At 37.9% G+C, this 15,104-nt stretch overlaps 1 protein-coding gene across 3 annotated transcripts in view; it reads left to right on the forward strand.

Annotated features, from left to right (window-relative positions):
* Nucleotides 1–15,104, forward strand: part of RPRD1B (regulation of nuclear pre-mRNA domain containing 1B) — a 54,504-nt gene that overhangs the window by 8,482 nt on the left and 30,918 nt on the right. For 2 of the 3 annotated variants that reach the window (XM_011366596.2, XM_023534455.1), the window contains exons 3-5: nt 5,755–5,888; nt 13,250–13,362; nt 14,895–15,021. In XM_011366596.2, coding sequence (XP_011364898.1) covers nt 5,755–5,888; nt 13,250–13,362; nt 14,895–15,021 — 374 coding nt within the window. The remainder of the gene's footprint in view (nt 1–5,754; nt 5,889–13,249; nt 13,363–14,894; nt 15,022–15,104) is intronic. The other variant, XM_023534456.1, reaches the window with a different exon arrangement.

Genomic DNA, 15,104 nt, shown 5'->3' on the forward strand with positions numbered 1-15,104 from the left:
AAAGGGGTGGGAGAAGAATAATGGGTAATGCCAGGATTGAAATTTTCTTTTCTACTTGGTAACATCTTAAAACCTATCTGGGAGGAAATGTAAAAAGGTCTTGGCAGATTCTATGGCAATGTGGGGAAAATAAACCTGATCCTTTTTATTAAAAAAAAAAAAAAATAGCCCTAATTAATTAATCTCCGTTTCTCCCACTCCCTCCCTCCCTCCCTTTCTCCGTCCCTTCCAGTTTTTGAACTCCCTTTTGGGTGTTATATTTGGAACCTCCGTGTTTCCAAGACCCTCCCGCCACCGTTGTTAGAACAGAAAGGCCAGCCACTCCACTTCAGTCCTCATGCACTTCACCAACAGTAAGAAGTGCCCTTTGTATAGCTTTTCTGTAGCCAGTTGGTGAACAAAGATAATTTACCTATTAATATTGACCAAAATTGATTAGGAATCTCATGATCATTTTCTACTCTCTCCCTCAGTCCCTCCACTCACCTACCCCCCCAAATACCCAAAAAACAAACCTCTTAAGTCAGGAAGCTGCCAAGCTCATAGAGTACATTAAATTTGAATAGCAGTGTAGTTAACCAGCCTGAACTTTTTTGCCTTCTTGTTTTCTCAGTTCGAAGATAGTTATTCCCCTTATTTTTCATTCAACATGTATTTGAGTGTCTTCTGTGTACCAAGAACTGATCCAGACAATAGGGAACAGCAGTGAATAAGGCAAGCAAGTACAAATAAATGAACAAGATACTTTCAGAGAGCAATTATGTGGATGTAAAATAGAATGGCATTCTGGAGTGGGATTTCGTCTAGCATGGTGAAAGAAGGCTTCTTTCAGGAAGTGACATTCGAGGTAATCATGTGAAGTAGGAACACCATTGAGAACTTCAAGTAGAAGTAATCTTGGCATGTTAAGAGGATCAGAATGAAGGCCAGTGTGATTAGAACGTAGTGAGCAAAGGGAAAAGTAACATCCAGATAAGATCAGAAAGGTAGGTAGATGCCAGTCATATTCCTTGTAAGCCTTGGAAGAGAGGATTTTGCTCTGATGAGATGTCACGAAGGGTTTTAAGCAAGGGAATTACATATTCCATCACATTGTTAAAGATCCCTCTTGCTTGATTTGGGGAATGGATTATAAGGGCCAAGGGAGGGGCAGGGAGGGTATTGCTCTAGTAAAAGCTAGAGATGTCATCAGCTAAGACTCAGAAGCAGTGAGAAGATAATAATAGCTTCTGTTCATTTAATTGACTTCGTGGTTAGATTCCACCCCCCACCCCCATGTAAAACTGATAGGATTTATGGGAGTCGAGTGGGAGCTAGTAGTGAGGGAAAGAGAAAGGAAAGATTATTTCTTGGCTTTCAACATAAGTAGATAGCTAGTTGTGCCCTTTACTGAGATGAGGTTTGGGGGAAAATATGGCAGAGGAAATCAAGTGTTTTGTTTTGGCCATGTTAAATTTGTGATGGCTAGTAGACATTCCAAGGAGCAATGCCAGATAGATAAAATACAGGCATACCTTGTTTTATTATGCTTCGAGTTACTATGCTTCACAAATGTTGCTTTTTTACAAATGAGGGCAAGACCCTCCACTAGCAAAGATTACAACTCGCTTTATTGTTATGGTCTGGAACCAAACCTGAAATATTTCTGAGGTATGCCTGTAGTCTGAAACTTAGTAGGAAATTAGCTTCTGGTGACATAAATTTGGAGTTAGTGTTGTGTCATGGCTCCCCAGGACCATTTCCAGGTTTGGTGACTTGCCTCAGTATATAGTTATGCTCATGGCTATGAGTCATTACAGGGAAAGGATACAAAGCAAAATCAGCAAAGGGAGAAGGTGTGTGGGACGAGGTCCAGAGGAGACTAGGCATAAGTTTCTAAGAGTCCTCTCATGGTAGCATCATACAAGACATACTTAATGCCTCCAGCATTAAATTATCGCAACAAGTATGAAATATTGTCTACCTGGGAAGCTCATTAGAGACTCCGTGCCCAGGGTTTCTAGTAGGGTTGGTCACAGGCATCCTTTGCCAAAATTCCAGACTCCCAGAAACAAAGCATATATTCAGTATAAACTTTATTATTCACACACAGTTTAGCCACAGTAAACCACCCTTATCAGGAAATGGCAGAAGCACTCCTGAAACCCAAGTTCCCAGATGCCCGTCAAGGGACAACCTTGTGAGCAGACCTTTTTCAGGGTAGGCATCTCAGGCTTGCTATGTTAACTCATTTCTGCACAATTGCAAAGGGATGTTTCTGCTCCAGCTGTACATGAGGTACTATTAGAAATATTGGAAATACTTAGAATTCCTCCTCTGAGGCTGCCGTAGACCTACTGTACAGCATATAGGATAAGACAAAAACACAGAAATTAGAGTGATTGTACCAAGAAAGTGCCATTAAAACTGCAAAGAAAAAAACTGCAAAGAAAGAAGAAGTCCGTCAAGATGACTTGGCAAGGCATCAGGTATCTAGCTGACACTAAGCAGTAGTTCCATGTGTGTATAATGGACACTTTTCACTTTTTAGATCAGTTTTGCAGTGATTAAATTTATAGAGTTAAAATATTGTATTCAGTATAATAAGTTACATATGTAATTATCATCTTCTAGTTTATTCATGGATGAGTAGAAAACAGTCTTTTGGTGTTTTTTTTCATTTAAAAGATTTCTCAGTTTAGAATGGAGTTAGTACAACCTGAAAAGAGCTCCTTCCGTTACAAAACTACTTTATTGCTTTAGTTGTATCCAGTTCTAGATGCTAAAGTGACATCGTGTTTGTTGGAGCTACTTATGGCAAAACCTCATCAGTAAAAAGATTTCTTGACTGTTGTATCTGTAACTTTGAAACTTATCTGGCAAAACCTTTATTTACTATAGTGTTCAAAGAATTAGCCTATCCTGGTTAAGTACATTCACCAATTAAAGTAGAGCCTCCTTTTGGTTTTAGTCTTTAGTGATGAAAGTCTTGAAAATGTCTAGGTTATAAAAGGTTTGAGCATCAGTTTCCACTGTATAATAATATGGCCGAAGCTGTACTTAACTCAGTCTTAGTCTTGAGTCCTAAATATCTCCAGGGGTGATGGGTGGATGGTGGGTGGATGGTGGGTGGGTGGGTATTGTGCCCCTCGTGCCCTCACCTCCCTTTTAACTAAATCTTAGATAAGAATTGATTGTCATGATTAGTTTATGTGAAGGGAGAATTTGCAGAGAACACATTTTGTGTTAAAAGTACCAACCAATTAAGTTCTGACTAGTTATGATTTGATTGTGGTTTTTTTTCCCTAAACCATACATTTGATCACATAAGAGACTTTCCTTTGCCTTCAGGATAAAGGCCACATACTTAATAAGGCATTCAGGACCCTCTGTAATCTAATTCAGTCTGTCCCACGAGATTCTTCTGCTATTTCTGCACACTCCCCATACACTTAAGCCACCTTAATCACTCATAACTTCTCCTTCTTTACCTTATTCTACTTTGGGGATTCCATTCAAAGGGGAGGAGATAGCATGAGCAAAGGCACATGCAGAGAGGGAGCAAGTTCTGGGTAGAAAATACATATGGTCGAGTGTTGGTAGAATGTGAAGCCCCAGATAAGGTTTAGAAAGATGAGGGGCTACTGGGTCAGGCCCTAGAAGTCAAGACCTAGGCTTAATTCTTTGTATTCCAAGCATAGTATTTCATAAAACCTCATCGAATGAGCAGGTGAGTGCTCAGTTGATGTCTAACAGAATTGAAGAGTAAGTAATATGATTACCGAAAGTTAAATAATTGTATGGCTTACTGAAACCTTTCTGAAATTTAAAAAAAAAAAAAGATTACAGTTAGCCAAATACAGTGCTTCTAGGGTGGATAGCAGTCGGGGGAAAGATCGCTGCCCTTGTGGAAATACGTCAAATGGGAAGTATGTAAACAGCATGTAAACTACATAGTATATCAGAAGATAAGTTGTGTGGAGAAAAATTGAGTAAGAGTAGAGTGTAAATAGGAACATTAGGGAAAGACTCACTGAAAAGGTGCTGTGTGAGTAAATACAGACCTGGAAGAGGAAAGCAAATGAGCCTTGCCATACCTGGGGAAATGTGGTTCCAGGCAAAGTGAACTTCAAGTGGAAAGGCCCTGAGGCATGAGTGCCATAGTAGCTGTTTAGGGGGTGGGGAGGAGGTGAGGCCAGAGAAATAATGGACTGGGTAGAGAATGGCTTCGTAGGCCTTAAAAAGACTTTTACTTTTATTCTGAAGGAGAATGGGAGGAACTGGAAGTTTTGAGCAAAAGAGTGACATGATCTGCCTTTACACAAGAGCTAGAATTATATTTTTAAAGCTTTAGGATAGATTATAGGAGAACAGGGGTGGAAGCAAAGAGACCAGCAATGAGGTTATTGTCGTAATCAGGCAAAAGATGATAGTTGTCTGGACCAGGCTGATAGCAGAGGAAGAAGTGAGAAGTAATTTGTCTCTAGGTATATTTCGAAGATGGAGTAAAAGTATTTTATCACAAATAATTAGGTCATATCTTTGTGTTTAATAAACTTAGTAGAATTTTTTTTCCCCTCACCCTAACCTCTCACCAAAGAAAAAGGTTTAATAACAACAAAAAATTAATTTATATGTACCGTGATTTAGTACTTAAACCCCAGTTTGGTGAAATTTGCCACTAATAACTTATAAGTAACATAGTCTAACCAGATTAGGCCAAAACCTCATCTCACCTTGAATGTTAACATAAGTTTTAGAAAAGTGCTGTCAGGACTAAGGGTAGATGAAATTCCCATCTAAGTTGATTTAGGATGGTTTCTTCTTGAAGTTCCAATTAAAAGTATTGACTTAGATACTAAGATGTCAGGGTACCCCTTGTTGTTTGAAGTCACTCAGTATAAGATCAGTGACATCCAGCTTTACAAATCAGAAAAATTTACAGTAACAAGTGCATGGTGAGGGAACTTGTTTTCCTCTCAGGAAGTCTTCCCCCACTCTTCCACTTGCTGTCTGACATTTTAGGGAAGCCATTGGTTCATGCTGAGTTGCAGTTATAGTCACCTCGTTGAAAAATATTGTTTGAAGAGTGTAATATGTCAGGGAAAAAAAACTGTCTAAATTAGTAAGGACCGTATTATGCTCAGTGTGTTGTAAGATTATCTATTAGACATCTTTGTGTGAACATGGAAGACAGACCTAGCCCAGAATTAAAATAATTACGAAGTAGTTAATTTAAAGTTGAGATCAATCTTGGCATATACGTGTATACAATTGTATTTATACATGTAGAGGTGTTAGTGTGTTAGCATTGATGAGTTGTAGTGAATTTATTCCCTGTTAAAAAAATTTTTTTTTCTGCCCCTAAAAGTTTTGGCCCACTTTAATTTCCAGCAGAATGTCTGGTACTAGATTTTAATTAATGTCTTCTTAAAAAGCAAACTTTTGATGATTGTCACAGTTGATAGGGTCAGTTTTTGATAATTCTGTCTGTAAAAATCAGCCATTGGCTTTTCGCCCTAATCGCCCCATCTTTCAAAGGGAATAAAAGACACAGATTACTTCTATAACATGTCTCTTCCCTGTGCACCACAGGAAGAATGTAGTTTTTGGTCAAGTTCCATTTCTCACAATATGTACCTTACTCTTCCTTCTGTTTTTAAATGTGTAAATCATTTAGTCAGTTGTTGATTTTTTTTTTTTTAAAGTAGATCTGTCCTAATTAAAAACAAAAAATCTTAAGCTTATATATATCTTTTCGTCTTTTCTGGGCAGAGAGGCAGATGAAGGCTGTAAAAAACCTTTAGAAAGATTGCTGAACATCTGGCAAGAAAGAAGTGTGTATGGCGGCGAGTTCATACAGCAACTGAAGCTGTCTATGGAGGACTCCAAGAGCCCTCCCCCCAAAGGTAGAAACATCACCACATGTTTACAGCTCTTGGTCTTTGCCTACTTTCGAATCAAATATGAAAAGCTGCAGTGGGGGTTGCTGTGAACCACCAGCGATTATATGATTCTTCAGAGAGAGATGATCATAAATGATGGTGAGAATTTATGTAGTGCTCGCAGCGTGTAAGCCTGGTTCTAGTGTTCATGCTATTCATCATCTCACACCTTAACTTCTGCTCTGTATTCTCCTTGGCTCTCTTCTGCCTTTCAGAGACTTTCTTTGCACAAGGGAAAAGAACAACAAAGTTGTTTAGAGTTGTGGGGAACTAGGAAGTACCCTGGATTAAGAGTTTGTCCTAGCCCTGCCACTAATTACTGTAGGATCGTGGCTAAGTCCCTTAGCCTTTTCAGATCTTGGTTTCATTAAATATTGATGTGGTTTTGTACCATACTTTTGATGATTGTCAGCTTGCTGTCTAAAATTGATTTGGGGCTGAACTCAGAATATCTTTGGGAAGTGTGTACATATATGTTTGTGAATTTCACCAAGTCTTTAATAGCTTATATTATTTTTTTTCTTTAAAGAGAAGTAAGACCAAACATTATTTGGTTCTTTGACTTCTAGTTGTGTTTAATTTTGCGGGGGAGGGAGGGCATTTTATTTATTCATTTATTTTATTTTTCATTAAATGTATTGGGGTGACATTGGTTAATAAAGTTATATAGGTTTCAAGTAGTTGTGTTTAATTCTAATTGGCATGATATGTTTCTGAGATACAGATCTGATCTGACTGCACACGTACTCATTGCCTAGAGGATTAAGTCCAAGTACTAACATAGTATTTAAGACTCTTTGTGATATGGACTAGTTTACTTTTTCAGATCTTCTGCCATTCCCTCGCATATACCATATTCTTTGGCCATACCCAACAATTTCCCCCCTGGATGCTCTGTCGGTGCCCCTTTCTTTGCATCTGATATTACCTCTGCCTAAAATATCCTTTCATTCCTTTCACTGTGTGGTGAAGTCAGTCTTCAAGAATGCTACGTCCTGACATCTCTAGCTCGTCTGGGCACATGTAGCCATTCTCTCCATGTTCCTCTGGTACTCATTTATGTCTTCGCTGTAGAACACAACCATGATGAGTATGCACGATAATAGCATTCATTCGGCAGTCTTTTACTGTGTACTTTCCATGGTCTCGTTCAGGTCTGAGTTTATATGCATTTTACAGTGGGGTAACTTTCCTATGAAACTAGAGGTTAGAGACTCTAAGAATGACATAAGTGCTTTCAGACTGCAAGTCATTGTTGTTTTACTTGGTGTTGATAAAAAAAACAATTTTGGGGTCACTCTGGATGGTAGCTTCTGAAAAGCAAGATGTTTCTTACTCTGATAGTGTTTGTATTGTGTCCTTTGGAGGTATCTGCACAGTGTTGGAGAGTTATCTATCATTCTTTACTTTGCCTTAGAGTTCATTGGTAAACAGTGCTGATTTTTTAAAACAACCGTTGGGTAGGTATGAGTGCTCTGAAAGACGATGTTTAAAGCTAAGCGTTGACTTTCAATTTGACAAGCATTTGCCATAAATGTCCTTTGAGTACACAGCTCTGCTAGGTGCTATAGGAAAGAGCGAGAGAGGAATGAGAAATAGTTCTACACACAGGGAGCAGTCAGACAAATTTGGGAATTTGTGGCCCTGATTTGAAAATAGCTCCATTGGGTTTTTCAGTTTTTTGAGTGTCTAGACATTAACAGCAATAGAGGCAGTATTCCTCTGTGTGGAGGATAATACTTATCTAAGATAATTTCTCCTTCTCTATTCTGTAAAGACAAAAACACCTAATCGGAAGATTCCACCATGTGTATTAGTCCCAGTTAACCCATTCTGTCTTCTCACTGTCTTCTTTGGACCTGAGTTATCAGAATATCTTACCACAGTACTTTCAAAATACTGATTCCTCCAGAAGTTTATTTCTAAGTTTGAATAGTCCTTTTATATTTCAGCCTTGATTCATGGGTAATTCTTTGTTTTCAGACAACTTTAGAATTTATCTTTAAAATTAAGAGTTTCCTGTGGAACTTTGACAGTTCTTCTAACATTGGAGAATGCATGAGCTTATTTTAGAACTGGAGATTTCTTGAATTTAATATACCAGTCTCCCCAGGTGCAAGACCCAGGTATTCTAAAGTTTTCTCTCTTTTCATGGGAATACGCAAGCTTTCGTTTAACTGAATGGAACTTCATTATTTAGTTGAGTCACACATGAATCACACAGTGTCCTATAGTTGTAGAGGGATTTAGAAAGGAAAGACAGATACAATGGAAATAGCATTTATTGAGCACCTGTTAGGTATCAGCCTCTCTGCTGATTGCTTTTCATGTTAATTGATTTTAGATCTGTATAACTACTCTGTGAATTTGGTATTATTTTTATATTTCAGATGAAGATGCTAAGGCTCAAAGGATATAGTAATTTTGTCCAGTTAGGGATAATTGATAAGTGGATAATTCAAACCCAGATCGATATGACTTTAAAGCTTGTGTTCTTTATACCATACTTTCACCTGAAAGCACATGGATTCAATGTATTTGAATTAGACTATGAATTCATAAGCAGGCCACCCAATTTTCCTGCACCTTAGTATAGTTAGTTTAGCTATTCAGAGCAGGAGTTTAAAATCAGACTTCCAGATATGAACCCCAGCTCTTTCACTTCCAGGCTGTGTGACCTTGGGTACAGCATTTGACCTCTCTGAGCCTCATGTTTCCATTGTACATTATGGTTGTTAATACTAATACCTCGTAGGGCCATTGAGAGGATCACTTGAGATCATGTAGGTAAGATGTTATTAATTGGGTGATGACATGACTTTTATTTGCCCCTGTTCTAATATCTAATATTCTGAGTTTCTAAATATGAACTAGTAGCAAAAGTAGGAGGAGACTTATTAGTATTTTTAGTTTCTTAGATTTTGTGCAATACTAGTGGTTAAGAGTACAAGCTCTGGGACCAACTTCCCCGGGTTCCAGTCTGGACCTGGCCGCTCACTTAGATCAGTGAGATGATAAAGGAAAAGTGCTTTCAGAACCGTGCCTCAAATGTCAGCCCTTTGTTACAGATCTTTTTCTTTCCATGAGTAAAGTTTAATGTATTTTAAATTTTGTTTTTTATTATTTTGCAGGGAGGGAACAAAGAATGAGGGAGCTATTGCAAACAATATTTTCTGATTCTTTTCTCATTATAAAAAGTAATATAAAATCTAGGGGTTTTTCTTTGTTCTTTATTTTTTAGCCCAGAAAATTTTAAGTGCATTCTTTAGAAGATCCAGCTTTACAGGTAGATGACTGCATTTTGTATGTGATTTGGGAACCTTCATGCTAACTTTTTGCCTTAAAATTAATTTTGTAGTGTGCCATAGTGTCTGAATTCTGCCACAGTTCAGGTCTCCAGCAGGCATACCAGGGACACGTAGGTGACCAGGATTACTTGAAAGCTAGATGACTACAAGGTCTCTTAGAGACACAGAGACAGGTTGGTGGGTAGAATAGGATTTGGGCCACCCATAGTGTTTGCACTACCTGTAAGCAGTGTTTGAGTGAAAAAGGGAGTGTAAATACTCTGGTCGAAAGCTCGATTGATAGCAGAAGGGTGCCTAACCTTAAATTTAGACATAGGAATCGGACTGACAGGTATCCTAGGTTATTTTTAATGGCTGTTTGACTACATTGAGAATATTGGGCCTCCTAACTGCTAACTTTGTACTGATGAGTCAGGGTAGAGTTACCAGGGCAGGCTGTCCTGTTTGTGTAAAGGGACGCAATGATAGTCATTTCTGGCATAGCACCAAGGGTTTCCAAGCTCTATGTTTCCTCTGTATTCAAGAGGTTTCAAACTCAGGTCTGTTGACAGTTTCCCATGTGTTATAGAGATGTAAAAGAATAAGACACTTAAGGTTTCTATCAAAGAAGTAAGGCCAGTTGCCTGCTGCTGGCCTTGCAAAATAGCAACAGCCAAGTACTGTGGGGGTTAGAGGGAGATGACGACAACTGAGAGAGAGGGAGTGCTCAAGATGATATTACTTCGACCACGAGCAGGCTTGGCATTTGGGGAGCCATTCCAGGTTTTTGAATGGAGGCATGACGGAGTGAGAGCTCAGCTTTAGAAAGGTTAATTTAATGAGTGTTGTCTAAGTTGGAAGAAGAGCAACTAGAGGTAGAGAGACCATGGGACAGTGGTCTGGACAAGGCTTGATGAGGAGCAGAGCGCTGGTAAGAGGCTATGGGAAAGAGCAGAAAGAGGAGATATGTAAAATATTCTTCAGAGGTGTGGAATCTGCCAGAAGTTGGGACTTTGGAGAGATTCTGGTGGTCTCCATGGCATTGTACTTGGAAGGTGTGACCAGTGGAAGTATTCATGATGGAAATAGGTAGCTCAGGAAAGGAGGAGCCCTACAGGTGAAGTGATGAATAATTCATTTCCAGTAGGTCCTCCACTTGTAGGTAGTCTAGAACTGGAAAAGTATGATGGTAATGGTTACCGCCTGTGCACCCTCTTCCGTCAGAATGGCAAAGGACAGAAATGGCCTTAAAATTATTTGCATCAGTTTTGTGTCAGTCTGTTAGTGAGTGGCAGCCTGAGGTGGGAAAAGGAACTCCAAATTAGGAGGCAGATGACTTTGGCTGTAGAACCCAGGCTTAAGACTCATGAGCCATCTGACTTTGGACAAACCACAGCCTGTGGTCCTTGCTATTCTCATGAAAAATGAGGCGAGAGAAGCAAAGACATAGGTTTATCTAAGGCCTTCCAGTGCCAAAATTCAGTGATTCTGAGTGCCCTGAGGTATTTAATAATGTGTGGTTTTTATATAAAAATTTTTGTATGAGATTTAGAAAACTGAATGATTTGAGTTATAATTTTTCCTACCTTCTTTAGTGTATTTAACAATTATTTATTGAGCGTTCTAGGTGTTTGGAAGTGAACAAAATATATTTTGTGTTTTGCTCTTGTACTTATGTTTTTGTGTTTTGTTCCTCACACATGGCCACCTTGACTAACTGTCTACATGGGTCATAAAACTCACTGCAGACTAACTAGTGAGCTACTGTGAGTAAAGTACTGCTGGATATTTCATATGCAAATTATATCATAATAGATTTTGTTTTAAAAATCAGCAGTTCTTTCTTTGCCTAGTAGCGCAGGAGTATAAGATGACCGTGCTAGCCGAAACTGCTAAGTGATCTTAATAATCAATGGGAAATTTACAACTATTTTGTGACTTTAAATTTTTTTGTCAAAGAATTAAAGCCTCACCATTGGTTACGTGAAACAAAAAAGACAGTAAAACTAACAATTATTTAGTATTCTATAATATAAAAAGTTAGAAACATGGAGAATTAACGTGTTTATTTCTAACAAATGTACCAAGAGTAGTTTGAATTTAGATTGCTTGCTTGTAAAAATGTGTAATTTATGATATGGAGCAAGCATCTTTTCTGTCTTAGTGTATTGTCATACTCCTTTGTAAGTTTAGATCAGCTTCCAACATTTTATCCTCTGCTTTCAGTGTCATGAAATGTCTCTGAGAGTTCCTTTAGTAGGAAGTTTTTTGTCGGCAGCACTTTCTCCGGGACATTGTCATTCTTTTTATCACAACACTTTTTTCATTTATATTGATAAGTTGGTCTACACTAAGTTCCTCCGGCTTGATCATCTCCAGTTGGGTGTGGCAGAGCCAGCATTCCCCCAGACAGCTGTTTCTGCTACAACTCCATTGACAGTCCTTTCAGATTTCATTTTCAGCATTAGTTTGAGTTTCTTTGCTGCTCTTTCATCTTTGTCAGTCAGTTCTTTATTTTGATTATTCATTTTTACAAAATGTCATGTGGATTTTATCCCTGGGAGACAACACAACACCATTTTGCTGTCTGCGTGTGAACTGAATAACAGATGTGCAATAACCAATCACTGACCTTGAAAGAAGCGATGCGGTCACTGATCATGTTGCACTTCTCTTATTTACATAATAATTTGTGGACTAAAGTTAGTAGCAAAGTGTGTTCTTTATGCAGTTACTCATAGTTAACATGCCATGGTAACAAATTTGAACCATATTGTTGAGAAACTTGTGTTTAACTAAACTATGGAAACAAATTCATGCATAATAAAATTATGCAAAATGAGGATTGCTTAGATTGCAAATGTTTTTGTAGTAGAACAAACAAAAACATTAAGAAAAAATAAAATCCACAATACTGACTTGGCTTTCACATCAAATGTAGTTTGGTCAGTTAATGTGTCAGGTAGAAAACAGGAACTACATCTTTGGTTCTACAAGAAAATGTTTAATTTTAATTAAGCAAGAAGTGAATGTTCTTTTTATAACTCACAGAGTTCTGAGGCAGGTGCATAGTGGCCTCTTCTTGACAGGTGCTCAATAATTTGTAGTGGAAAGAGCACAGATTTTGCAGTCATATCTTTAAATAAATTAAACTTCTCTGGTCTTCATTTTCTCTCCTGTAAAATGGAAATATTACATCTTAGAATTGTTGGGAGGATTAAATTATTGCAGTGCCTGGCACACTGGGTGTCCAGTGGTTCCTTTACTTTCCATATCTAAGTTTATCATTTAGATTGATATCCCGCAGATTTTTGGCATTTATTTTGTATTGTTCAATTGGATGCAAAAAAAAGTGATTTTGGAATTTACACATCGATCATAACAGTTTAAAAGCATACAGTACAGATAATTAAAAATGTAACCTATTAGCCTCAAAGTAGTTAATTTTAAAATGGAAACTTAAGTAATATCTCTCAGTGATAGCAATCATATTTCTCAATAATGGTTATTTTTAATTTTAAGGTAAAATTTTGTTTTTAAAGGGATAATTTAAAGCATATTTGTGTTTAGAGTTTTTGACAGTTATATTGATGGCTTTCTCTTTACTGTTTTCTGAACTTACCCTGGAAAACATAAAGAATCTCATATGCAGCATATCCCCTTAAACCCTTGCATACATTGGCTTGCTTCATTATATTGTCTGATGGGTTTCTTACCATTTTATTTCTCCCATTAACTTTTTTTTTTTTAAGATATGGAGGTTTTTAATGAAATGTGTTCGATAAGTTTCACTTTTAAATTCTTGTTTTCAGTAGTAGTTTTTCAGTGAGTCAATCCGAGATGACATCCTGAGGCCTTTTGACTCTTCAGTAGTGTAAGACCATGACCAATTTAAAACAACTGGCGTAAAGGTTAATGTTTAGCTATCTCTGGAAATGCCCCCCCTCCTGCCCTTTTTTACGTGTGATCCATTGTGCATAGCATTTGGTGTACACAGGCTATGGTGACTCAAATTTGTCACTTTTTTCTTTCCTCTAGCAACAGAGGAGAAGAAATCTCTGAAGCGGACTTTTCAACAGATACAAGAGGAGGAAGATGACGACTACCCTGGAAGCTACTCTCCCCAAGATCCTTCTGCAGGACCCCTCTTGGTATGTCTTGACCCCCAGGGTAGGGCATACAGAGTGGTTTGAAGTGACCTCTGGTTGGAGATGATGGCCACAAGGTGGCGCCGGTGACCAATAGTATGGAATCGCTGGAGGGTAGCTCTCTGGGCGCTGGGCTCAAGATCCATCCAGTGACGCTTGCAAGACAGTAGGCTTGACATTTGTCTTTGCATGCCAGGACTCTGGTATGGATTTATGTTTTATAGTGTACATGGATTCGGCTTTACTTCACCCCTAGAAATTGAAAATATTCTTAAAAAATGGATTTTTATGAAAAGGGTAGATAACGTTGCCGAGACATTCAGAAGGCCTCTGCCATGGCATGTCTCCAGTAGCATGGTTGATTTTTATAAGTAAACAGCTCTTTAGTTTCTAAGGATAGCCTTTGTGGCAGTAGCAGGTTTGCTTCACTATAACCTATTTAAATATTAAAACAGGGAGCTAGTGTTTACTGAGTTGTTAATCACATATTTGCATTGTTAGCTCATGAACTGTGTGATTGGTTCATTTTGTCTTTATGTCTATCTGTCTACCTACCTACATATCTATAGTCAAAGAAAGTGAAGCTCAAGAAGGCAGATTTAGCAACTCACCCAGTGTCTTAATTTGAATCTGGCTCTGACTACAGAGCCCATGCTCTTCTCACTGAGTTACACTGCTTCTCATTTTACCCAAAACAGATTTTCTTATACATGGGTGTGTTAAAGGGCTTTGTAAATAGGAAGCATGTGAGTTGCATTATGTTAAAATGTTGAATTAGACTGTGGTTAAATGAGAACAGTGTTAAGCTATATATCTTTGAATTTAAAAACTTTCATGAGAACAGCCTGAATTATCAACTTTCAGGATAACCTGACTACCATCTATATCATCAGTTACTTCTGGGTCTTCATGGACTGCCCCATATCAGTTTGCTGTGTTTGCTGATAATTTAAAAACCCTTTTTGGTGTATACAGACTATGAATTCTTGGTTTGCGCTTTTTTTTTCCCCTTTTGTTTGTAATTAATGAGTTGACACATTTAATTTTGGGAGTGGTTGCCAAAATCGAAAATGTCATGTTTTTTACATTCATTTTGTCAAGCCGATTAAAGAAAGAATTAAAGTAGGTAGTGTCATTTCAGTCAGTCAATACACAGTTGTTAAACATCTGACATATATACCTTTATACTGAAAACCATTCTGTACTAGAAATCGTGCATCATTTGACACTAAGCAATATGAACCAGACTCCATTTTTTTATGTTGTCAAAAACATGCTCTTTTCAAAAAACTCTTTTAAAGAATTATGTAGACTTTATTCATGTTCTGCCTTGGAGTTAGAAAAATTAACTTTGTACATTCTCTTAGAATCCATATCATTGACTTTGGTATAAGCTCCAGGATTAAGAACAATGTTTTTTCAGATGTCAGGAATGTTCATTCTTAGAATTTGCCTCTACCTCATTTAACTCCAACTAATTTTCTTTAAATGCCATGTGTCTTAATGAATAGTATTGTTTGTGTTTTATTGTGCAGACTGAAGAACTAATCAAAGCTTTACAGGACCTCGAAAATGCTGCATCAGGGGATGCTACTGTCCGTCAGAAAATTGCTTCTTTGCCCCAGGAAGTACAAGATGTTTCTCTATTGGAAAAAATAACAGGTGAGAAGGTAGAGTTTGGGTGAGAGATGAGGGAAGAGGCACGTATCTCTAATGCATATCTCTAAACCCCAGGACATACTTTT

Source organism: Pteropus vampyrus, unplaced genomic scaffold (genome assembly GCF_000151845.1).
Source record: "Pteropus vampyrus isolate Shadow unplaced genomic scaffold, Pvam_2.0 Scaffold125, whole genome shotgun sequence".
NCBI classification, from domain to species: Eukaryota; Metazoa; Chordata; class Mammalia; order Chiroptera; family Pteropodidae; genus Pteropus; species Pteropus vampyrus.